This window comes from Borostomias antarcticus (genome assembly GCF_949987555.1).
Source record: "Borostomias antarcticus genome assembly, chromosome: 9".
Classification (NCBI taxonomy): domain Eukaryota; kingdom Metazoa; phylum Chordata; class Actinopteri; order Stomiiformes; family Stomiidae; genus Borostomias; species Borostomias antarcticus.
The window spans coordinates 27,178,154-27,204,161 of NC_140242.1; the positions used below are offsets into that span (position 1 = coordinate 27,178,154).

General features: G+C 46.7%; 1 protein-coding gene across 1 annotated transcript; it reads right to left on the reverse strand.

Annotated features, from left to right (window-relative positions):
* Positions 1–775: 775 nt before the first annotated feature.
* On the reverse strand, positions 776–25,774 carry LOC311312957 (uncharacterized protein; the record flags this gene model as incomplete). Its single annotated transcript, XM_084442965.1, has 26 exons — positions 776–1,403; positions 2,236–2,313; positions 2,805–2,882; positions 3,088–3,300; positions 3,412–3,573; positions 4,399–4,821; positions 5,898–6,299; positions 6,414–6,542; positions 7,419–7,820; positions 8,985–9,607; positions 10,396–10,523; positions 12,964–13,157; positions 13,756–13,909; positions 18,380–18,489; positions 18,966–19,112; positions 19,408–19,564; positions 20,028–20,177; positions 20,365–20,513; positions 21,200–21,320; positions 22,781–22,936; positions 23,330–23,436; positions 23,724–23,889; positions 24,123–24,193; positions 24,787–24,864; positions 25,253–25,390; positions 25,763–25,774. The coding sequence occupies 26 exons, from the start codon at positions 25,772–25,774 to the stop codon at positions 1,176–1,178; spliced, it is 4,776 nt and encodes a 1,591-aa protein (XP_084299091.1). The 3' UTR covers positions 776–1,175.
* Between the last annotated feature and the right edge of the window lie 234 nt (positions 25,775–26,008).

Sequence of the window (26,008 nt, forward strand, 5' to 3'; positions counted from 1 at the left end):
TTCCCTCCTCCTCTCTCCCTCCCTCCTCTGTCTGATGACCCCGTCAGGCTCGCGGCTGTTCCCTCCTCCCCTCTCCCTCCCTCCCCTGTCTGATGACCCCGCCGGGCTCGCGGCTGTTCCCTCCTCCTCTCTCCCTCCCTCCTCTGTCTGATGACCCCGTCAGGCTCGCGGCTGTTCCCTCCTCCTCTCTCCCTCCCTCCTCTGTCTGATGACCCCGTCAGGCTCGCGGCTGTTCCCTCCTCCTCTCTCCCTCCCTCCTCTGTCTGATGACCCCGCCGGGCTCAGCAGAGAGAACATTCTCATCACCAGCAATCTGACCTGGCAAGCACAAGTCAACACTACATTACATTGAAATAAGCATAGTTACAAATAAAATGAAGGGTAAAATGGTCTATATAGCACAATTTCCCTCTGTTTTGCGCACAAGTAGTCATTGCAAATAATACAATGTTATTTGACCTACGGTAAAATTTAAAACACCAGCATGTGATTGTATGGCATCAAATACTATTTTAGCTTGATACACTGAGAACGAGCAGACACCATGTTTGTAAATAGGACTCATTTAAGTTGTTTTAAAATTTGATTTGGTTTATTACATTTTCCACACAAACCTATTTTCAATTTACCAACAGAACTGAGGAACGGATGAAGTGCGGGCTCCATGCCACCATGAGGTGACGTGATATTGAACTAATTCAAGCAGATAATGTTTCAGAGGACAAACTCAGATGTTTTTGTATACAGTGATACAATTACATACTGTAAGCATATACAAAGGCTCTCTACAATAATGACATGCAAGAAATATATAGATTAATAATTAAGTCTGTATAAAAACACAATAAAAAATAAAATAAAAACTTTAAAAACTATGTAAACTTTGTTCACCCCAAGTCATTTATGGTCAGCTGCTTAAAACAGATAATACTTTTTGTGTAATAAGTTACATAACAATTTGAAAACTGATTGTCATCAGATAATTACAACAAAAATGAGTGCAAGCATGAACAAGTCGTCACAGCTACACCAACAACTAGTCTTCTTTTGGAATGGTTTGCAGTTTCCCTGCTCTGAGGTCAGTTTGGGGTTCCTCTAGATGATGATCTAGGCCTACAGTAGATGTGGGTACATGAGCTGCTGATCCTGGATCTTGAATGCCCTGGACATTCTCCTCAGCCATGACTGAGAGACATCCTGAGCTCCTCCTCCTTCAGACTCCTGTCCAATCTCTGGGTCTCGGACTCCAGGACGGAGGGTATTGGCTGCTGGGAGACGGCGGCCAGAGAGTCGGTCAGGTCCTGCCTCAGGGACACCAGTCTCTGGCTGTTCCTGGAGGAGAGCTCGATGAACTGCGCCCTCTGGTGGTGATCAAGCGCCAGTGTGCGTCGCATGTGGTGGATCTGGCAAGTCAGAGGTGGAGCAGAGATATTGTCGTCATTGAGGTTGAATAATTATGATAATCAATCCATAAACAGATCGATACTGTGTCCTTTTCAAAACGCTTCACACCACAAAGGGTTAACGGGATCCAATCATAAACCCATCTAAAGACGCACGCGCATAAACATAATCTTACTGACCTAAGAAATGGTAAATGGACTGCACTTACTTGGCACTTTTATCCAAAGTGCTTTACAATGGTCTCTCATTCACTCATTCACACACACATTCACACAACAATGACGGCAGCTGCCATGCAAGGGAGCAATTTGGGGTTCGGTGTCTTGCCCAAGGACACCGACATGTGGACAGGAGGAGCCGGGATTCGAACCGCCGACCCTACGATTATTGGACGACCCTGCTCTACCTCCAGAGCCACGGTCGTCATTGAAACTTCTCATAGGAACCCATTCAGTCATCTCCAGTGTAGCAGTACTTGATAAGCTAGTTTAGTACTAGGGTTGCAAATTTCAAGGAATTTCATTAATCGATAACTGTTAATCTTAACAAATGATAGTCGATTGATAAGAACGTCCCACGCTGGACTGCGCTTTGCTCGCTTCATTTTTTTTTTTGTCTTCTTCCGGTATATCGTTGAAATTTCCCAGCATCCCAATTAGCCTTCACTACAGTCAGACCTTAGTTCATGATACATGACTCTCGTTGATAATGTTCAAAAAAAAAAGTTCAGTTCCATCAACAAGCAGATAACAAATCTTACTCAAGTAAATTCTTATCGGCAATTAATCGATAGTCGATTAACTGTTAACATCCCTATTTAGTTTGACTCACCTGGTCTTCTAGTTCCCTCACTCTGGTTCTCAGCTGCTCCAGCTCCTCCGTCTCAGAGCACTCCAGCCCTCTGGACTCCTGCACAACACACAACAGCTGTGAGGAACCATGGCTTTCTACTCAGCTTTCTACTCAGCTTTCTACTCAGCTTTCTACTCAGCTTTCTACTCAGCTTTCTACTCAGCTTTCTACTCAGCTTTCTACTCAGCTTTTGCGAACATATATGAAGACTGAACAGCATCTCACACATAGCACTTTAGCATACAGCACTTTATATACAGCACTTTGACTGTAGCGCTTGATGAGCATCAGCACTTTATATAGCCTCTTAGATTTAGTTTTTTATTATCTTTATTATTATTATAATTGTCTTTTAATGTTTGTCCTTCTGTGAGTACTTCTTTTTAATGTTTAATGTTTGAGGACTGCGGATGGAAACTAGCTCCTAGCTAAATCCGGCATGTTTACACAGTCATGTATTTGTATGTGTTCATTAATATGCACTGTCCTCACCAAATAAACCAATAAAAAAAAAAATTGTTTGACATGAATCTGATGATTTACTGTACCTGGGTTCTTGTGCTTCCTCTGCTGCTCGACTGGAACTGGGCCAGCTGACGACCCAGCCTCCCTCGGTCCTCCTCCACCTTGAAACACATGATTTCAAATACTATTTGATCCAGGTCTGGTGTCTCCATTAGTCTCTGTTTTAGCACAGTACGGGTTCATAATTACCTGTGTCGGTGCTTCTCTGAGATCACCAGTGTTCAGTACCTGTGTTAGCGTGGCTCTGAGATCACCAGTGTTCAGTACCTGTGTTAGCGTGGCTCTGAGATCACCAGTGTTCAGTACCTGTGTTAGCGTGGCTCTGAGGCGTTGTCTCTCGTCCCTCAGTCTCTCCGTGCGCTGCTCCAGCTGGCCGGTCCTCCTCTCCAGCTGCCTCTTGTCCACCTCCAGCTGGGCCACCGTCCTCTGCAGGACCCCCAGACGCTCCTGGACCCCCGGGTCAGACGTGAAGACCTCCCCGGGCTTCGACACGGTCACGCCCCTCTCTCCGCCCTCCGCCTGGGAACACCAGACTAGCGCTGAACGGGTGGGCTGACTGAAGGGCACGTTCAGGGGTTCAAAACCGTTTTATTATCGATAGACTACCGACCGCCGCTTGGCTGTACCCACCTGAGACGTCCTGGTCCGCTCCCCCTGGCTCTGCTCCTGTTGGTGGGCTCTCTCCCGGTAGCCGATGAGGGCCGCCTCCGTCTGATCCAGCGCAGCTCGAACCCGGTCCCGGTCCCTCCCGAGCTCCTCTGCTCTCTGGGTCAGGGCGTGGGCCGCCGCCTCCCTCTCTCCCAGCAAGCCTCTGCTCTCCTCTCTCTCCAGGAGCAGCGAGGACACGCGCTCCCTCAGCGCGCGCGCCTCCTCCCGCGCCTCCTCCAGCCGGCGGCGCTCCCCGTCGCGCACCTCCTCCTCCTCCTCTACGGAGCCCGCTGCAGTCTGACCACCTCCCCCTCTCCTCCGGTCCACCCTCGGTCTGCCAGTCTCTTCTCTCTCCACCATATCGATCCTCTCTCTCAGCCTGTCGGTTTCTCTCTTTTGCTCCTCCAGCAGCTGCTGTAGCTTCTGCCTCTCTCTCTCTTCTTCGTAGGCTTTGTCTCTCGCCCTCTCAAGCTCTCTCTCCTTCTTTCTGAGCGCATCTGTCATGGCCGCCGTTCGTCTCAGGGTTTCCCGTTCGGCTCGTTGGAGGTCCGCAGTCTTCTTCTCTCCCTCCTGAACTCTCTGCTTCATCAGTTCCACTTCTCTCTCCTTCTCCTTCATCCCCTTCGCCAGGATCTCCTTCCCTCGTTCCCTCTGCCACAGGTTCTCCTCCTCCTCTCGTCTCAACTCCTCCACCCTCTGCTGGAGCTTCTCTACGTCTCTCTCCCTCTCTCCGCGCTCTCTCTCCACCTCCCCCAGCGCGTCTCTCAGCTCCTCCACCTCCCTGGTCCTGTCGGCAGCCAGGGAGGTCAGTCCGTTGATCTGCTCCTGCAGGGCGTCTAGCCTGGCGTTGGTTCTGGTCCACTCCTCCTCCCTCTCCTCCTCCCTGGCTCTCAGCTCCTCCTCCGCCTTCTCCTTCGCTCCCACCGCCGCCGCCAGCTTCTCCTCTCTCAGCTTCAGCTCCTCCTCCACCTCCTTCGTCTCGGCCTCCCTCCCCGCCGCCCCGGCCCTCAGCTCCTTCTCGGCCTCCCTGCACCTCCTCTCCAGCCTCTCCCTCTCCCCGGCCGCCTCGGCCAGCTCCGCCTCCCTCAGACGCAGCTGTCGCTCCGCCTCCCGCCTCTCCGCCTCCGCCGCCTCGGCGCCGGCCCGGAGCACCTGCACCTCCCCCCTGGCCGCCCGCAGGCTCTCCTCCCGGCCCCTCAGCGCCTCCTCCCTCCTCTCCCGCAGGAGGCCCCGGAGCTTCTCCCCCTCGCGGTGGCTCTCCTCCAGGAGCTCCTTCAGGTTGGACATCTCCTGCATTCCGGCCCTCAGCCCCGCTCTCATTTCCTGGGTCTGCGCCTCCTTCTCCTGCGCCTCCTGTCTGGAGCGCTCCCTGGCCCGGCACAGCTCCGTCACCTGAACCGCGGACGGACACGAACGTCGAGCAGAGTTCAGTTCAATGATTCATTCATTCATTCATTTTTGGAAATCAGTATTGATACCCAGCCCTAGTATTGATGTGTTGCATAACTTGGCAGTCATGTAATTAAGGTTACAGCTAAAAACAGTTAGTAACACTAACCGAATCGATATTGAATCGAATCGAATTGTGATAATCGATTCTAAATCTTGGGAATCGTAATCGAATCGATTCTTGAATTTCTAATCGATACCGGGACTAGGGATGGGGATGAGACGGTATACCGTAAAACCGTGAACCGCGGTATAAAATGTCCACAGTATTAGAACCGTGACATTCCCTGTGTTTACGGTATTACGTTTACGGTATTACACAATAATGCGCTGCTGAAACTTCACATTTCAAGTTGCTTGCAACAGTTAATTTTGTAATTTAATATAAGCTTGCTACGTATTAATAAACTGAGCTTAATTACAATAGTGTGTATTTTCCATCATGGGTTGCACTGTAGTTCCTTCAAAGTAAAATACTTGTTTATTTTATGTGTGTTGGGGAGGTGAAATGCCGTATACCGTGAAATACCGTAAACGGTACCGTGTAACTAGATACCGTACCGTACCGTAATGCAAAAATCCATACCGACAGTATCGGAAGCAGAATTCGGTTAATTTGCCGAGTACAAATTTCACATGCGAAGAATCGAGCGTGGTAGCCTACTGTACATTACTACTTTTGCAACTAACGATTGGAGCCATGTTTCCATCCACACGTTTTATGCGAATTAAGTTATATCGAATTAAAAATGCCTTATGGAAACAATAAAATTCGATTAAAAGTCATGAAAATCGACAAAAAGTTTGTACTGTCGATCTCGTCGGATTTTCTCTTGTTCGATAAAAGGCTTTTGTGATAAATGCTTTATCCGATTTAAAGCTCTAGATGGAAACGCACGTTCACTGGCTTTATTCACATTCATATTTTTAGCGATCCTGACGTAATTCGATTGACAAGTGGATGGAAACATGGCTACTGATGAATCGATTTCAGTTGGAAAGTTCCATGTTTACCGTACCTGCTCCCTCAGGGTCGCCAGGTTGAGGGACATGACCTCCATGCTCTCCTTCGTCTCTCGTAGCTCCTCCTGCGTCCTCCTCAGCGAGGAGCCGGTCTGCTCCTTCTCCCTCCTCTCTCGGCACGCCTCCTCTTTCAGCGCTTGCGTCTCCCTCTCCGTGCTGCTCGCGTCGGCGGACAGCTGGTCTCTCTCCTCCTCCAGCTCTCGCACCCGCGCCGCCAGCCTCTCCAGACTCCGCCCCCTCTCCTCCGCCAGGGAGCGCCGTCCTCTCTGCACCTCCTCCAGCGCGCTCCTCAGCCTCTCCCCCTCCGCCCGCTCCTCTCCGAGCGCCGCGTCCAGCCGCCTCCTCTCCTCGTCGCTCCTCCTCAGCTGTTCCTTCTGCCGGTCCCTCTCCGCGTCTCTCTCCTCCACCTTTGCGTTCAGCTCCTCCGCCTCCCCCTCCCTCTCCTCCAGGAGCTGCGAGAGCTTCCCGATCTCCCTCCTCCTCTCCTCCGCCCTCTCCTGCCACTCCTTCACCTCCTCCCCCAGCCTCTGTTTCACCTCCTCCGTCTCTTTCTCCGCCTTCTTCTCCGCCTTCCTCTCCTGCGCCTCCTTCTCCTGCGCCTCCTGTCTGCAGCGCTCCCTGGCCCGGCACAGCTCCGTCACCTGAACCGCGGACGGACACGAATGCCGAGCAGAGCGTCAGGACTAGGGCTGGGTTTAAAAAATCCTTTTAAAGATTCATGAATCCCCAAATTGATCTTTTATTTAATGAATGAATGAAGGAATGAATAGTTCATTAATTCCCTGTGTTTACGGTATTACGTTTACGGTATTACACAATAATGTGCTGCTGAAACTTCACATTTCAAGTTGCTTGCAACAGTTAATTTTGTAATTTAATATAAGCTTGCTATTAATAAACTGAGCTTAATTACAATAGTGTGTATTTTTCATCATGTGTTGCACTGTAGTTCCTTCAAAGTCAAATACTTGTTTTTTTTTGTGTGTGTTGGGGAGGTGAAATGCCGTATACCGTGAAATACCGTAAACTGTACCATGTAACTAGATACCGTACGATAATGCAAAATCCATACCGTCTCATAGTCAGGACAGTATCGTAAGCAGAATTCGGTTTATTTGCACACATTTCACATGCGAAGAATCAAGTGCGGTAGCCTACTGTACACTACTACTTTTGCAACTAACAATTGTGTTTCCAACCATGTTTCCATCCACACGTTTTATGCGAATTAAGTTATATTGAATTAAAAATGCCTTATGGAAACAGTAAAATTCGATTAAAAGTCATGAAAATCGACAAAAAGTTTGAACTGTCGATCTCGTCGGATTTTCTCTTGTTCGATAAAAGGCTTTTGTGATAAATGCTTCCGATTTAAAGCTCTTAGATGGAAACGCACGTTCACCGGCTTTATTCACTTTCATATTTTTAGCGATCCTGACGTAATTCGATTGACAAGTGGATGGAAACATGGCTACTGATGAATCGATTTCAGTTGGAAAGTTCCATGTTTACCGTACCTGCTCCCTCAGGGTCGCCAGGTTGAGGGACATGACCTCCATGCTCTCCTTCGTCTCTCGTAGCTCCTCCTGCGTCCTCCTCAGCGAGGAGCCGGTCTGCTCCTTCTCCCTCCTCTCTCGGCACGCCTCCTCTTTCAGCGCTTGCGTCTCCCTCTCCGTGCTGCTCGCGTCTGCGGACAGCCGGTCTCTCTCCTCCTCCAGCTCTCGCAACCGCGCCGCCAGCCTCTCCAGACTCCGCCCCCTCTCCTCCGCCAGGGAGCGCCGTCCTCTCTGCACCTCATCCAGCGCGCTCCTCAGCCTCTCCCCCTCCGCCCGCTCCTCTCCGAGCGCCGCGTCCAGCCGCCTCCTCTCCTCGTCGCTCCTCCTCAGCTGTTCCTTCTGCCGGTCCCTCTCCGCATCTCTCTCCTCCACCTTTGCGTTCAGCTCCTCCGCCTCCCCCTCCCTCTCCTCCAGGAGCTGCGAGAGCTTCCCGATCTCCCTCCTCCTCTCCTCCGCCCGCTCCTGCCACTCCTTCACCTCCTCCCCCAGCCTCTGTTTCACCTCCTCCGTCTCTTTCTCCGCCTTCTTCTCCTCCTTCCTCTCCTCGTTGACCTTGCGCAGCTCCCTGGTCTTGTGCTGCAGCTCTTCCTCGGTCTCTCTTAGCCGGCCCCCCTCTCTCTCCAGGCTGCTCTCCCTCTCCCTCAGAAGACCCGACAGACGCTCCTCCGTCAGCTCCAGCTCCCGGAGCCGCGCCCTCAGCTCCGCCGCCTCCTCCTCCCTCTGCTCCAGCCTCTCGGCGGCCTCCTCCTCCCCCCGGCGAAGCCTCTCCCGTAGCTCCTCCACCTCCTCCTCCCTGTCCCTCAGCGCGCTCATCTGTCTCTCCAAGCTCGCCTCTCTCCTCCGCACCTCCCGCGCCGCCTCGTCCCTCTCCTCCTCCACCACGCTCACCCTGACTTTCAGGAGCTCCGCCTCTCTCTCCGCCTCCCCCAGCTTGCGCCTCCAGCGCTCCTCTTTCGCCTCCCCCTCCGCCTCCTCCCTGCTCCTCTCCTCTCTACGCGTCTCCCTCTCTCTCTCCATGACGGAAATCTTACTCTCCAACGTCGCCGTCTTCTTTAGCTCCGCCTCCAGGTTCTCGACGTCTCCCTCCAGCGAGAGGACTCTCTCTCTCAGCTCCTCCATTTCCTCTTCTTTCTTCCGCACCTCCTCCTCCTTCTCTCTTCTCATCGACGTCAGCTGTTCGCGCCGCGCCTCCTCCCTCTCCCCGAGCGCCCGCCGCAGTCCGTCTCTCTCCCTCTCCGCCTCCGCCGTTCTCTCCCTCCACCTCTCCGCCTCTCTCGCCCCGCGTTCCGCCTCCCTCAGCTCCGAGGTCAGCCTGGTCCGCAGTCTCTCCTCCTCCGCCCCTCTCTCCTCCAGGAGCGCCGAGATCTCCTCCCTGTCCCTCTCCGCTCCCTCCGCCCGGCGCCTCAGCGCGCGCGCCTCCGCGTCTCTCCGCGCTAGCGCCTCCTCCTCCTCCCCGCGTCTCTCTCTCTCCTTCTCCCTGAGCTTGGAGTTCTCCTCCTCCGAGGCAGACAGACTGACTTTCAGTACCTCCATTGTCTTTAGCTCCGCCTCTAGATTCTCTTTCTCCTCCTCCGCTAAACAGATTCTACCAATCAGCTCAGTGATCTCCTCCTGCTTCTCCGCGATGTCCGCTTCCCTGACCCTCAACAGCTCAACGGCTCGGTCTCTCTCTCTTCCGATCGTCTTCAGCTGTTCGCTCTCCTTCTCCTCTTTTTCCCGGAGCCCCCGAAGCAGTCTCTCTCTCTCCTCCTTCGCCTCTCTCACCCTGTGTTCCGCGCTCCTCAGTTCCGAAGTCAGTCTGATCTGCAGCCTCTCCGCCTCGGCCTCCCTCTCCCCCAGCACGCCCGCCATCTCCTCCTTCTCCTTCTCCAGGCCCTCCATCCTGTTCCTCAACGCCACCACCTCTCCGTCCCTCTGCCCCAGCTCGGAGCTCAACGCCAGCCTCTCTCTCTGCCACCCCTCCCTCTCCTCCTTCCGATCCGCCGTCGCCCTCCGTCGTTCGTCGGCCATCTCCTCCGCCCGCTCCTCCAGCTCCGCCAGTCTGGTCTCTCTCTCTTTGGCGCTCCTCTCCCTCTCCTCCCTCTCCAGCCGCTCCTCCTCCCTCTGGCTGATGAATCTCTCCAGTTCTCCTCTCAGGCACTGGATCTCCCCTGAAAAAAACATTGTGTACAAAACATCAATTAAACAATTAAACAAACAATTAAAATGTACTTATTTTTTCTTATCTTTTTAATGTGCTGTATTTTACTGTGTTTTATTGTGATATGGATCCCCCTGGGTCCGAAATAAAGAATTGAATTGAAAACATACTCCAGGAGCTTGCTCGATCGCCTCGTTAAGAGGGGTCAGGGAAGAATTTTTACAGCTCACTTATCTGGCCCCCGGGTGATACTGTTTTTTTGCTTCCCTCTGGAATATGTAGGGGTGGGTCGTATGCCCACCTCCCTTGTTCTCTGTAAAGGGCATTGTGTTGCCTCTGTGTATGAAATGCGCTATACAAATAAAGCTTTGATTGATTGATTGATTGATTGATTAAAATCACATCAAACTTTATTTGTATAGCGCATTTCAAACACAGAGGCAACACAATGTGCTTTGACACTGTAAGCATGGTCTTCAATGTCCGTCCGTGGGATCCGGTGGATGAACAAGTGCCTGTGTCCGACGTAAATACAAGCAAATACGTCGCGTGCCCCTACAGTATAAAATACTTAAGGCTACTCCACCACTGCGACGCACAATGAGATGCGATGCGAAATGGCTACAACGATACGATGAGAGCGTATCGCAACGAGGCGTTCGTTACATCAAGTCGATACTTTCACAAACTAAATCAGGAGACGTAGAAAGAAATCAACGTGTGAATGTCACTTGTCAATCACCGCGACTGATTTCTCCAACTAATTGGCTGCAATCGGCTGTGTCATCAGTCTCTCACCTGTCAGCGTGTCCTTGGTCTGGAGGAGGGTGTGGAGCTGGACCTGGAGCTGGCTGCTCTGGACCTCCAGGTCCGAGGTCCGCTCCTGGGCCTGTCTCAGCTGCTGCTGCTGGGTGGCCCTCAGCTCCCTGGAGGGGGGAACCACAGGGGGGTCAAACAAAAACACCGTCCGACCATCCTCTCCCAGCATCAAGGAATAAAAGACCGTTGAGACACGGTGCAGTGGAGCCTGTGTTGAAATATAGTTTTCTAAGCAGTGCGGTCGCTTCTATATGTGACATGTGTGTCCATGTGTCTGTTTGTAGCGTGAGATTTAGACCAATCAGGAGTTAGGACTTACACACCAGCACTAGAGTGCAGGCATGAGGAAAGCATGGCTGGCTTCAGACAGCTCCATCATAAGAAGTAAAAATGTCACAGCTTAGATATTTACACCATAGGAATCCTGGGAACCATTTGAGATATAATACAGTATGTCCGTGCAGCTCTGAACATTCCACCATTTGTTTGAATGGGGAGGAGGGTTTTCAAACCCTGAATTTTTCAAAAACTATAAATGTCATCGCTTAGATATTTGAATGTCAGTGCCAGCATGAAAATCTGAACATTTTGGTGTATAATATGTGAAAGTACTGTGAAAATTGTACAGGTACAGTAGGAGTAGCATCAGTTTGCAAAATGTGTGGATATTTTCAAATCACAGGGAGTTGCAAATACCGTTTGTACACCAACACTAAAGGGCAGTAGAGACTGCTCATAAACCTGCCCCGTTTACTTCACCACCTGGTTGTGATCTACAGTACTCTTAATGTAACCAATACACCGTACGTCCACTGTTAATCGCATGTGCGCGGTACAAAACTACGATGGGAGGTACACAACTGTTAAAGGTAATTTACCCAGAGATCCCTGGCTATACAACCGGGAAGCCGTACAAGATTCCCACATGGGCGTGAGTGGAAATGAACACTCCAGTCCTCCCTACTCCACCCACACACCAGCTGATATTCCATTCAGCTAAAACAGAGATCACTCACTTGGTAAAGATATAATATCCCTCGCCTGATTTGCGCATGGGTAAGGTCAAGTCTGTTGCTGCCGTGTCAAGGACACGTATTGCTTCACTGATATTTAAACCCCGTCAAGCGGATGTGACACCTGTGATCACGAGGGGACTTGTCATTGTTGCAACTACATATGTAAAATACAGCTGCAAGCAGCGATATGGGGTCCAAGCAGGAACCGGCCAAGCAGGAAGTGCGACCATCACATCAAAGAGATTACGACAATTCTGACACGTTGGTGGCGCTAGAGTGCTCAAGGTGATGACGTGAGACTTGATGACAAGACTCGGGGGACTGTCATGAATGAGTGTGCCAAATTGCACAACTTTTTACCATATGGTTCTATGGGTGGCCATAGACTCCAATGACAGAAGAGGTACAAACACAACGGTGCCCTACGCAGCTTCGTTGCTTGGTCCCCAATAATATTGTTTTGATAATAGCCACCAAAGTGGCATGCATATGTATGTTGGGTAATGTCTCTGCAAGTATAGGCAACTCCGATGGGAACCTCCTACAGACATTCCCAGCTACTGTACACCTACTCTGTGGCAAACTTTGCACAATCCTGGCAAACTCACCTTTAGGTAGCACAAACATTACAAAATGCCCATTGCGCACGTCTTTGCCAGTAGTAGAGCAGTATTGCGCACGTGTGTGGTGCAACAGTGAAGTGTCTAAATCCAGTGTAAACACTGCTACATAATTCTCTTATCACCTGACTGAGTTTATTTTGCTAGGAGTCATGTTACACTGTTAAGGCACCTTTGTTTTCGTCAAGTGGGCTGAGTTTTCAGAGATCAGTTGTGATTAGAATGTAAGCCTCGCAGCCAATAAGGCCTTTTTTAAAACAACGCGCTGTTGAATGGAGGTAGATTTCTGAGAAATCAAGTGTGCAGCTTTTGGAGGTGTGCGGTTAACGGAGGGAACGCGGTCGTTTTTACCTGAGCTCCTCTACATCCCTCCAGAGTGTGTGTTTACCTGGGCTGAGTTTCCCAGAGGCATCGTAGCGCTACGTTCATTGTAGCGCTATGATGAACGCCATAGCTTACGATGAACGTAGCGCTACGATGCCTCTGGGAAACCCAGCCCTGAGCTCTTGTGCGTCCCTCCAGAGTGTGTGTTTACCTGAGCTCTTGTACATCCCTCCAGAGTGTGTATTTACCTGAGCTCTTGTACTTCCTGCTCCAGAGTGTGTGTTTACCTGAGCTCTTGTGCGTCCTGCTCCAGAGTGTGTGTTTACCTGAGCTCTTGTACATCCCTCCAGAGTGTGTATTTACCTGAGCTCTTGTACATCCCTCCAGAGTGTGTATTTACCTGAGCTCTTGTACATCCCTCCAGAGTGTGTGTTTACCTGAGCTCTTGTACATCCCTCCAGAGTGTGTGTTTACCTGAGCTCTTGTACATCCCTCCAGAGTGTGTGTTTACCTGAGCTCTTGTACATCCTGCTCCAGAGTGTGTTTACCTGAGCTCTTGTGCGTCCTGCTCCAGAGTGTGTGTTTACCTGAGCTCTTGTGCGTCCTGCTCCAGAGTGTGTTTGTCTCTCTCCAGCTCCGCCACGCTTCCTCCCAGACGCTCGTTGGCCCTCGCCAGCTCCTCCATCTCCCGCTCCGCCCTCCTCTGGAGCTCCGCGGTCCTGGTCAGCTTCGCCTGCACACACCTCAGCTCCTCACACACACACGCATGCTGTACCGAGACCTGGGGAACACACACACACACACACACATATAATACACACATACAGTACACACATACAGTACACACACACACACGCGCACACACACACACACAATACACACACACACAATACACACACATACAGTACACACACACAGTACACACACACACACAGTACACACACACACACACACACACACACACGCAGTATGATGATGATGATTAATCACCACTAATAGTGCACCTCTACTCTGGAATCATTTAAATTCACAGGCCTCATGCATACATCATCACCCACCCAAACTGACTGCTACTGTATGTGTGGGAATCAAATCCCGCTCTCCCATTGGACAGTCAGCTGCTTTACTCATGTGCTACGATGCTACTGTAAGATGTTTTAACCAATCAGGAGATAACTGTCCCTCTATTGTAGTTCAAACGACATCCTGGAATTTCATTTTGTGATTGCATGTCTCAAGAACGTACAGTATGATGACTATGGACGCCATCTTGAATTGCAGGCTTGCTACACAAACGCTGCACACGCAGTCGCACTCGTGCACGACACGCAGATCCAAACATGCCAAAGTGCTGCGTGCGTTTCGTTCTTTTCGTTTACCTCCTCCAGTCGTTTCACAGTTCTGTCTCTCTCCTCCGTCAGTGACGTGACCTCCCTCTCATCCTCCTCTCGCATCGTCTCCACCTCCCTCTCCAGCTCTCTCTCCCGGTCTCTCAGCCTCTGGAGACAAGCCTGCTCGGTCTCTCTCTGGCTCCTGTCAGGGTTAGTAACATTCACATTACCAGTTAGTAACATTCATATAACCGGTTAGTAACATTCATATAACCAGTTAGTAACATTCATATAACCGGTTAGTAACAATCATATAAACAGTTAGTAACATTCACATAACCAGTTAGTAACATTCACATAACCAGTTAGTAACATTCATATAAGCGGTTAGTAACATTCATATAACCAGTTAGTAACATTCACATAACCAGTTAGTAACATTCACATAACCGGTTAGTAACATTCATATAACCAGTTAGTAACATTCACATAACCAGTTAGTAACATTCATATAAGCGGTTAGTAACATTCATATAACCAGTTAGTAACATTCACATAACCAGTTAGTAACATTCACATAACCGGTTAGTAACATTCATATAACCGGTTAGTAACATTCATATAACCGGTTAGTAACATTCACATTACCAGTTAGTAACATTCATATAACCGGTTAGTAACATTCATATAACCAGTTAGTAACATTCATATAACCGGTTAGTAACAATCATATAAACAGTTAGTAACATTCACATAACCAGTTAGTAACATTCACATAACCATTTAGTAACATTCATATAAGCGGTTAGTAACATTCATATAACCAGTTAGTAACATTCACATAACCAGTTAGTAACATTCACATAACCGGTTAGTAACATTCATATAACCGGTTAGTAACATTCATATAACCGGTTAGTAAGATTCACAGAAGCAGTTAATAACATTCACATAACCAGTTAGTAACATTCATATAACCAGTTAGTAACATTCACATAACCAGTTAGTAACAGTCACATAACCAGTTAGTAACAGTCACATAACCGGTTAGTAACATTCATATAACCAGTTAGTAACATTCACATAGCCGGTTAGTAACATTCATATAACCAGTTAGTAACATTCACATAACCAGTTAGTAACATTCATATAACCAGTTATTAACATTCATATAACCGGTTAGTAACATTCATATAACCGGTTAGTAACATTCATATAACCGGTTAGTAACATTCATATAACCAGTTAGTAACATTCATATAACCAGTTAGTAACATTCACATAACCAGTTAGTAACATTCATATAACCGGTTAGTAACATTCATATAACCGGTTAGTAACATTCACATAACCAGTTAGTAACATTCATATAACCGGTTAGTAACATTCATATAACCGGTTAGTAACATTCACATAACCAGTTAGTAACATTCATATAACCGGTAAGTAACATTCATATAACCGGTTAGTAACATTCACATAACCAGTTAGTAACATTCATATAACCAGTTAGTAACATTCATATAACCAGTTAGTAACAATCATATAACCGGTTAGTAACATTCACATAACCAGTTAGTAACATTCACATAACCGGTTAGTAACATTCATATAACCGGTTAGTAACATTCATATAACCGGCTAGTAACATTCATATAACCAGTTAGTAACATTCATATAACCAGTTAGTAACATTCACATAACCGGTTAGTAACATTCATATAACCGGTTAGTAACATTCATATAACCAGTTAGTAACATTCATATAACCAGTTATTAACATTCATATAACCAGTTAGTAACATTAATATAACCGGTTAGTAACATTCATATAACCAGTTATTAACATTCATATAACCAGTTAGTAACATTCACATAACCGGTTAGTAACATTCATATAACCAGTTAGTAACATTCACATAACCAGTTAGTAACATTCATATAACCGGTTAGTAACATTCATATAACCGGTTAGTAACATTCATATAACCAGTTAGTAACATTCATATAACCGGTTAGTAACATTCATATAACCAGTTAGTAACATTCCCATAACCAGTTAGTAACAATCACATAACCAGTTAGTAACATTCATATAACCGGTTAGTAACATTCACATAACCAGTTAGTAACATTCACATAACCAGTTAGTAACATTCATATAACCGGTTAGTAACATTCATATAACCGGTTAGTAACATTCATATAACCAGTTAGTAACATTCACATAACCAGTTAGTAACATTCATATAACCGGTTAGTAACATTCATATAACCCGTTAGTAACATTCACATAACCGGTTAGTAACATTCATATAACCAGTTAGTAACATTCACATAACCGGTTAGTAACATTCATATAACCGGTTAGTAACATTCACATAACCAGTTAGTAACATTCATATAACCAGTTAGTAACATTCATATAACCGGTTAGTAACATTCATATAACCGGTTAGTAACATTCACATAACCAGTTACTAACATTCACATAACCAGTTAGTAACATTCACATAACCGGTTAGTAACATTCATATAACCGGTTAGTAACATTCACATAACCAGTTAGTAACATTCATATAACCGGTTAGTAACATTCATATAACCAGTTAGTAACATTCATATAACCGGTTAGTAACAATCATATAACCAGTTAGTAACATTCATATAACCAGTTAGTAACATTCATATAACCGGTTAGTAACATTCCCATAACCAGTTAGTAACAATCATATAACCGGTTAGTAACATTCATATAACCAGTTAGTAACATTCACATAACCAGTTAGTAACATTCACATAACCAGTTAGTAACATTCATATAACCGGTTAGTAACATTCACATAACCAGTTAGTAACATTCATATAACCGGTTAGTAACATTCACATAACCAGTTAGTAACATTCATATAACCAGTTAGTAACATTCATATAACCAGTTAGTAACATTCATATAACCGGTTAGTAACATTCACATAACCAGTTAGTAACATTCACATAACCAGTTAGTAACATTCATATAACCGGTTAGTAACATTCATATAACCAGTTAGTAACATTCACATAACCAGTTAGTAACATTCATATAACCAGTTAGTAACATTCATATAACCAGTTAGTAACATTCATATAACCAGTTAGTAACATTCATATAACCAGTTAGTAACATTCACATAACCAGTTAGTTACATTCACATAACCAGTTAGTAACATTCATATAACCGGTTAGTAACATTCACATAACCGGTTAGTAACATTCACATAGCCAGTTAGTAACATTCACATAACCAGTTAGTAACATTCATATAACCGGTTAGTAACATTCATATAACCGGTTAGTAACATTCACATAACCAGTTAGTAACATTCACATAACCAGTTAGTAACATTCATATAACCGGTTAGTAACATTCATATAACCGGTTAGTAACATTCACATAACCGGTTAGTAACATTCATATAACCAGTTAGTAACAATCATATAACCAGTTAGTAACATTCATATAACCAGTTAGTAACATTCACATAACCAGTTAGTAACATTCACATAACCAGTTAGTAACATTCACATAACCAGTTAGTAACAATCATATAACCAGTTAGTAACATTCATATAACCAGTTAGTAACATTCATATAACCGGTTAGTAACATTCATATAACCAGTTAGTAACATTCCCATAACCAGTTAGTAACAATCATATAACCAGTTAGTAACAATCATATAACCAGTTAGTAACATTCATATAACCAGTTAGTAACATTCACATAACCAGTTAGTAACATTCACATAACCAGTTAGTAACATTCACATAACCAGTTAGTAACATTCACATAACCAGTTCGTAACAATCATATAACCGGTTAGTAACATTCACATAACCAGTTAGTAACATTCATATAACCGGTTAGTAACATTCATATAACCAGTTAGTAACATTCCCATAACCGGTTAGTAACATTCACATAACCAGTTAGTAACAATCATATAACCGGTTAGTAACATTCACATAGCCGGTTAGTAACATTCACATAACCAGTTAGTAACATTCATATAACCGGTTAGTAACATTCACATAACCAGTTAGTAACATTCACATAACCAGTTAGTAACATTCATATAACCGGTTAGTAACATTCATATAACCGGTTAGTAACATTCACATAACCAGTTAGTAACATTCATATAACCAGTTAGTAACAATCATATAACCAGTTAGTAACAATCATATAACCAGTTAGTAACAATCATATAACCAGTTAGTAACATTCATATAACCAGTTAGTAACATTCATATAACCAGTTAGTAACATTCATATAACCGGTTAGTAACATTCACATAACCAGTTAGTAACATTCATATAACCGGTTAGTAACATTCATATAACCGGTTAGTAACATTCACATAACCAGTTAGTAACAATCATATAACCGGTTAGTAACATTCACATAACCGGTTAGTAAAACATTCATATAACCAGTTAGTAACATTCACATAACCAGTTAGTAACATTCACATAACCAGTTAGTAACATTCATATAACCGGTTAGTAACATTCATATAACCTGTCTGTTTACATTTCTAGACACTCATATAGCATTTACTTTACAGTCCAGCATTACAAGAGCATGCAACGCAGTGTACATGTAAAACCGGGAAATAACCGCATACCTTAATGTAATGGTCTCCTGTGCTTGGCTCTTGAGCTCTCTGCGAAGGGTCAACACCGCGGACTCCAGTGCCTGTAGCTGGGACTGGACCTCGGCCATCTCCAGCTCAGCCTGGGGGGGGGGGGGAGGGTAAAGATGGCGGTTATCCCGGGTTCTACCACAGCTCTGTAACCACAGCTTGACAGGGAGGAACCCTAACCCTAAATGTTAAAATGGTAAATGGACTGCACTTATATAGCGCTTTTCCACCTTAGCGGCACTCAAAGCGCTTTAGAATGGCCTCTCATTCACCCATTCACACACACACATGGCGGTAGTAGCTGCCATGCAAGGTGCTAACCTGCTCATTGGGAGCAATTTGGGGTTAGGTGTCTTGCTCAAGGACACTTCGACATGTGGACAGTCGGAGGTGGGATTCAAACCGCTGACCCTTCAATCACTGAACGACCCCCTCTACCAACTGAGCTACAGCCGCCCCTAACCCTAACCCTCATTAACAGCAGAAAAGCGTAGCAGACAGACACTCTCTGAGGCCAAAACTGCCTTAGCTACTGGAATCACAGCACCTCCAGAGCCCTTTCTCAGACCTGCAGAGCGCAGGCGTTCAGCTCCCTCTTGTCCCCGGCCAGAGCCTGGTTCATGGCGGCCATCTTCTCCAGGGCGTTGCGGGCCTCGGCCACCTCGCGCTGCAGCAGCATCTGACTGGAGGACAGGGCCAGGACCGACTCTCTGGCCTGGACGAGAGAGGGGAGGAGAGGAGAGGAGAGGAGAGGAGAGGAGAGGAGAGGAGAGGAGAGGAGAGGAGAGGAGAGGAGAGGAGAGGAGAGGAGAGGAGAGGAGAGGAGAGGAGAGGAGAGGAGAGGAGAGGAGAGGAGAGGAGAGGAGAGTGGGAAAGCATGCGTTACGTTCAGATCCCTGACGAGATGCAAATGTGTTCCCTATGAGGAATGACGTGAAGTGTACCACGTTTCCTACATCTTCATGGACCGGTGTGGAAATGCCAGCTTTGGGTACTGAATTAACTCTCACCTTGAGGAGAGCATCTCTGGCATCAGCAGCCTCTTCTTCTGCACGTTCTCTGTCCAGCTGCTCTCTCTCCAGCGCCACCTGCAGGCGCTGCTGCTCCATGCGGCTCCGAGCCTCCCTCTGGCTGAGCTGAGCGCTCTCCAGCAGGTCCGCCTCCACGCTGACGGGACAATATACAGTAATACAGTAATAGTTATTATTACACTACACTTCCATCCATCACTGCTTTTAAATCCAGTCTAAAAACGCACCTGTTCCGGCCCCTTCCACTAAGCTCCTCATGTAGAAGTGCTTTTATATGTTTTTAAATCCTAGATCCTAGATAGGATACTATAGTTTGCTCTAGTCATTAAATACTAGTTTTATTTATTTCCATCTGTAATATTTGTCATTAATCCTATTATTTTAGCCAGTTATTGCCCTTTGTGTTTTATGTTGTCTGCACTCTGTGAAGCACCTTGAGATTTGTCCTGCATTTTAAAGTGTGCTATATAAATAAAATTAATTATTTTTATTTTTATTATTACTTTGGCTCCATAGTATTACGCAATATTATGGGATATCTAGGCCTAATTGAGCTGGTCTGTGCATTTCCTGTTGCGTCAGTGAGTGGATCGAGGTACCGTTTCTGTCTCTCGCTCTCCATCTGGCTCTTCCTGTCTTCTTCCCTCCGTTTCTCCCGTCTCAACCCCTCGTTCTCCTTCCTCAGCTGCTCCGCGCGCCTCTCCGCCTCCTCCAACTGGCTCCTCAGGGACACAGTCATGTCTCTCTCACTGAAACACACACACACACACACACACACACACACACACTCACTAACTCACTCAGGGATTCAAGCCTGGCATGTAATGACACAGGTTGTCTCTGAAAGGCGTGCTTGTGTGTGAGTGTGTGCGTGTGTGTGTTTGTTCGAGTGTATATACCGGTACTTTGTGTGATTTCCGCATCGTTAGCTCGTACCTCGTTAGCAGGTCCCGGGTGTGAGTGAGTTCCTGTGCCGAGTTCAGGTTGTGTGTGTGTTGCTCGTCAGCGTCAGACTCCAGCTGTGTGACTCTCTGCTCGAGCCCCTCTCTCTCCTCCCCCAACCTCCTCAGGCTCACCTCCGCCTCCTAGTGGCGGCATGGAGACACGTCGTGGTCCTGAACAGTGCTCCTTGTGTCCCGTTGCAAACAAAGTGTGCTACATGTCTTCGGTCCAAACTATGTTGTGTGCAGTGACGAAACTCATAAAATATATGTGAACTTTCTTGTCACCAGTGACAAAATTCATAAAATATATGTGAACTTTCTTGTCACCAGTGACAAAATTCATAAAATATATGTGAACGTTCTTGTCACCAGTGACAAAATTCATAAAATATATGTGAACTTTCTTGTCACCAGTGACAAAATTCATAAAATATATGTGAACTTTCTTGTCACCAGTGACAAAATTCATAAAATATATGTGAACTTTCTTGTCACCAGTGACAAAATTCATAAAATATATGTGAACGTTCTTGTCACCAGTGACAAAATTCATAAAATATATGTGAACGTTCTTGTCACCAGTGACAAAAATTCATAAAATATATGTGAACTTTCTTGTCACCAGTGACAAAATTCATAAAATATATGTGAACGTTCTTGTCACCAGTGACAAAAATCATAAAATATGTGAACTTTCTTGTCACCAGTGACAATATTAATAAAATATATGAACTTTCTTGTCACCAGTGACAACATTTATAAAATATATGTGAACTTTCTTGTCACCAAACAAACCTGAATGCAGATAAGCGTTTTAGGACGCTCACCTGGACTTGCTGGTGTCTCAGTTGCAGAGCGGTCTCAGCCTGGGACAGCACCGCCAGCATGGAGGAGAGGTCGTGACCTTCAGAATACACACCGCTGCTCTGAGACTGGGAGCTCAGCAGCCTGGACTGGAGAGTAGCAACAACATGAATACTTACTGGACAACAACGACAAGATAACTACTTACTGGACAACAACGACAAGATAACTACTTACTGGACAACAACGACAAGATAACTACTTACTGGACAACAACAACAAGATAACTACTTACTGTACAACAACAACAAGATAACTACTTACTGGACAAAAACGACAAGATAACTACTTACTAGACAACAACAACAACAAGATAACTACTTACTGGACAACAACAACAACAAGATAACTACTTACTAGACAACAACAACAAGATAACTACTTACTGGACAACAACAACAAGATAACTACTTACTGGACAACAACGACAAGATAACTACTTACTGGACAACAACAACAAGATAACTACTTATTTACTGGACTGCAACAATGCCTCACATCACTTAATCTCACCAATTCAATACCACAGAGGCGTTGATCATGTCTACTGTATGTAGTGCTGTATGAGATCTCCTCTCACCAGTTTGAGAGTGGCCTGGCGGACAGACTCCAGGGTTCTCTCTGTGTCTCTCTGTCTCTCCCACTCCCTCTCTTTCTCCTGTTCGCTCTCTGCTCTCATTCTGACCTCCGCCCTCATCTCCTCCTCCAGCTCCGCCCTCTCTGTCTCCTGGGCCTGGAGGGAGGAGGACAGCTCAGAGATTCTGGGGGGAGGGACAGGAAGAGGAGAGGAAGATCAGACAACTGAAGAGCAGGGATGGGAGTCGAGAACAGCAATCGTTAGGGAATCGTTTACTCTGAGAATCGACATTGCGTGCTTATCAATTATTTTTATAGATGCCGGCATGTTGATCTGACAGTTGTTCATTGCAAAACAATCAATGTCATGTGTCTACACTGTTAAAAAGGAAAAGATAAGGAGCTTGTAATTCATTTTAGCATGTTCAAAAGTTATTAGGCAGACATGCATGCCTTTTTTACTCTGTTTCTACACTGTGTTCAGACTCAGAGATAATAAAACAGTTGAAAACCTGCGTAGGTCTACTGTTTTTCTACACTGAAAATTGATCAGGAATCAATAAGGGAATTGATAAAGGCTCGAACCGATATGGAGAATCATTAATGGCATTGGTATCAATAAAATCTTTATCAATTCCCATCCCTACTGAAGAGACTGTGTTTCATTTACATTTCATCATCTGACAACAGAAAAATCGTGACCCAAATGCACCGCAGGGTTAGCTAGTGGAATCAATACACGACTATGCAAACAACCACTAATAATAACAAACGTTTGTCTAGTTAAAATTGTTCTGTATATCCCGTCTAAGCCAGCCTGACTGACTGACTGACCGACTCACCTGTTCTTCAGCTGCTGGATCTCACCCTGGTGGCGGAGCTGCAGCTCAGAGAGCTCCCCTGGGTCCGTGTGCCCGTTGGGTCCGGGCTCCAGCTCCTGCAGGGAGAGAGGCGGAGCCAGGCTGGACGGGAAGGTCGGAGCTAAGGTGGAGGAGAGGGTCGGGGGGTCGGAGATGAAGGTGCTGGTCACGGGGCCACCGTGGCGCACGACCTCCATCGAACCACAGTGGGAGAGCAGGGAGAACGACAGACGCGCAAACTCCGCCCTCAACTCCCAGAGGTCCCTGTAGACAAACAACAACTATCAATACAGCTACAGCGTTCACTAGATTTAGCCTGCATGGTGATCACCTAGGGCTGTACAATTAATTGTGCACTAATTGGTATTAATTATTGAATTAATTGTGTGTTAATTTGTATTTATAAACTAATTCATTGGTATTGGCGATACCACTAATCATGAATGAATGCATTCCATTTGTAGCCTGCTGCATCACAAATTCCTGGTTTTAAGCGACTAGACTACTCAACATACGTAGAACTACATCATTACCTTTGACCACCTATCTGGCACTCTGGACAAGGTGAGCTAACTTGAACACTTTTAAACCCGACCGAACAAGATTTTGTAGGGTATCAGTGAACATGATAAACTGAAGTGTAGTGAGTGACCCTACCGGTCAGTAGCAGTCTTGAAAGTGCGATAGTGGCGTCGCATGGTCACCACATCTCCCCACAAGGACATCAGACGAGCCTGCTCCTGACCCATGTGACTCGTTAGACGCTACATGGCAAACACACACAAATACACACGCACGCAAGCGCGCGCGCGCACACACACACACACACACACACACACACACACACACACACACACACACACACACACACACACACACACACACACACACACACACACACACACACACACACACTGAACAGTCAGAGGTCTATCCTGTGCTCCAGAGAATCATGGCTGAAGCCAGGAACGCCAGATCAAACCAGGAATGCCAGATCAAACCAGGAACGCCAGATCAAACCAGGAACGCCAGATCAAACCGTCTTCCTTACCTCCTTCTCTTTATGCCACTCAACCTCTCTCTGTCCCGCCCTCTCCACTGCCTTCGACCAATCAGTGGTCAGCTTGCGTAGGTCTTCCCTGAGGGTTTCGTTGACCTGTCCTGATTGGCTTAGCTGATCACGGAGGAGGACATTGAGCTCTGCCAGACTTGCACTCCTGCTCAGAGAAGAGAGAGGGAGAATGTCACAAGTCTCTCCTCGATTCCTTGAATCCTTCTAAAAACATACCGGCCCCAGCCCTTGGCTGTTCTCCTCCAAAGCGATTTGAGAGGAAGGTGAGGAATCAGAGACTTTCAAGATACAACCAGAGACACAGAGCAATTGAACGCCCTTTACCACTGATTGGTTTATGTGTTCATAATAAAAAGAGAAAATAGTTCTTCTATCAACCTCTGCTGTTCCTCCTCCAGCCTGATGAGGGCGCTCTCCAGGGAGTCACTGTGCTCATCTCTGATGCTCCTCTGCAGAAACCACATCAACAGTCGTTTTTTTCCTTTAGTTCCCAAATTATCGTTAAATTATAGACAGGCTAAGGTAGTGATGCGTTCCATTTGGCTGGGAGGTGGCGGGTCGGGAGGTGGGAGAGACGGAGAACGTCACCCACGAGGTAACCGAGGTAACCGCGGTACAGTAGACACCAACAACAGCTTGGAACAAAAGATGGACGTTCGCTAGTTTTGTTTGCCCAACCAGTAGATAACAACACACTACGCGGGATTTTGCGCACAAAAGAGGTCGCGAACATGTCCTCAGATAACAGTGGGGGAATACTGTGTGTATGACTGATTTAATGAGACACAAATAAGACAGAAATGCTAATAAAACAGTATTACTAAAAGTTTCACTTAGTTATACAGGGAGCTGCCATCTTGTTCATGACTTCCAGAGAGAACTGGGGGTAGGATCGAGTGGCACGAGTTCACGAGTGGAGAAAACAAGTCGTGAGGGGCGTTCCTGTTCAAACTGCGAGTAGTATCTCGTAAATCACCACTTCCCAGGCCAAATGGAACGCAGCATAGCAACAGCATGCTGTATCTAACATCCTCCCGCTGACCTCTCTCCTCAGTAGCTCTCTCTCCTCAGACTTCAGTCTGTGTTCCAAGCCTTGGCAGCGGTCACGATACTCCACCACCTGGACACAGCGTTAGAGAGCCCCAACACTTCTGTGAACAAACTTTTGCACAACCCCCCGCTCTGAACTCTGACCCCTGTGCCGTCTAGCCTCGTGATACCATCCTGATCTCCACGGAGCAGTCTGGAAAAGCTCCACAGAGATCTGTCTTGGGCCTAACAGAATTTGGTCTAGCCAATCAGCGTCCTGGGAACTACTAGCAGCAACTGACATGGTTTAGGATATGATGCCAGCGAGAAGCCTGTGATAGACAGTGATTGACAGATAGTTCATCCAATCATCTGCCTGTTTTTTTTTTTTTTTTTTTTAAGTGCCTGCCCTTTTCCAAACAGTTTCCAACTGAGCTTTCCCAGATGGCTGTGTGAAGTGTCAGGTTATGTGCCGTCACCTTGTTCTGCAGTTTGTGGATGAGCAGGGCCTGCCGGGCCTCTCTCTCCCTGCCCTCCCTCAGTCTCCTCCTCCACTCCCTCTGCTCGCTCTCCAGGCGCAGAGACAGAGCCAGGGACGGCTCCCCCGGCTGGGCCAGCTGACCACAGGAGAGAGGGGGGGGGACAAACGGTCAAATAGTAAATGGACTGCACTTACAGTATAGTGCTTTTAATCAAAGCACTTCACAATGGCCTCTCATTCACCCATTCACGCTCACATTCACACAGCAATGGCGGCAGCTGCCATGTAAAGTGCTAGCCAGCTCATTGGGAGCGATTTGGGGTTCAGTGTCTTTGCCCAAGGACACTTCGACATGTGGAACAGGAGGAGCCGGGAATCGAACCGCCGACCCTGCGGTCATTGGACGACCGGCTCTACCTCCTGAGACACAGCCGCCCCTACAAGAGAAAGCAGTGGGTGATGGTGACTGGTAAATGGGTTGACTGGTAAAAATTCATGAACTGCTGACCCTCGACTCCATCCTGGCTGGACACTCAATCCATGGGCCTCAGGACTCTAGAATGGAGAGAAAAGGGTTCACAGATTAACTCTTCCCCCTCCTTAAGCATCATGCATGACAAATAAACACCCTTGAATCGTTATCAATCATCCACGCCCACACGAACTGTGCCCAAACTCTTTAACGCTGGTGCTTCTTGCTAGATTGTAAGTCTAATATTGTATAAATAGTGTTGCTGGCTGTGCTATCTTTAGT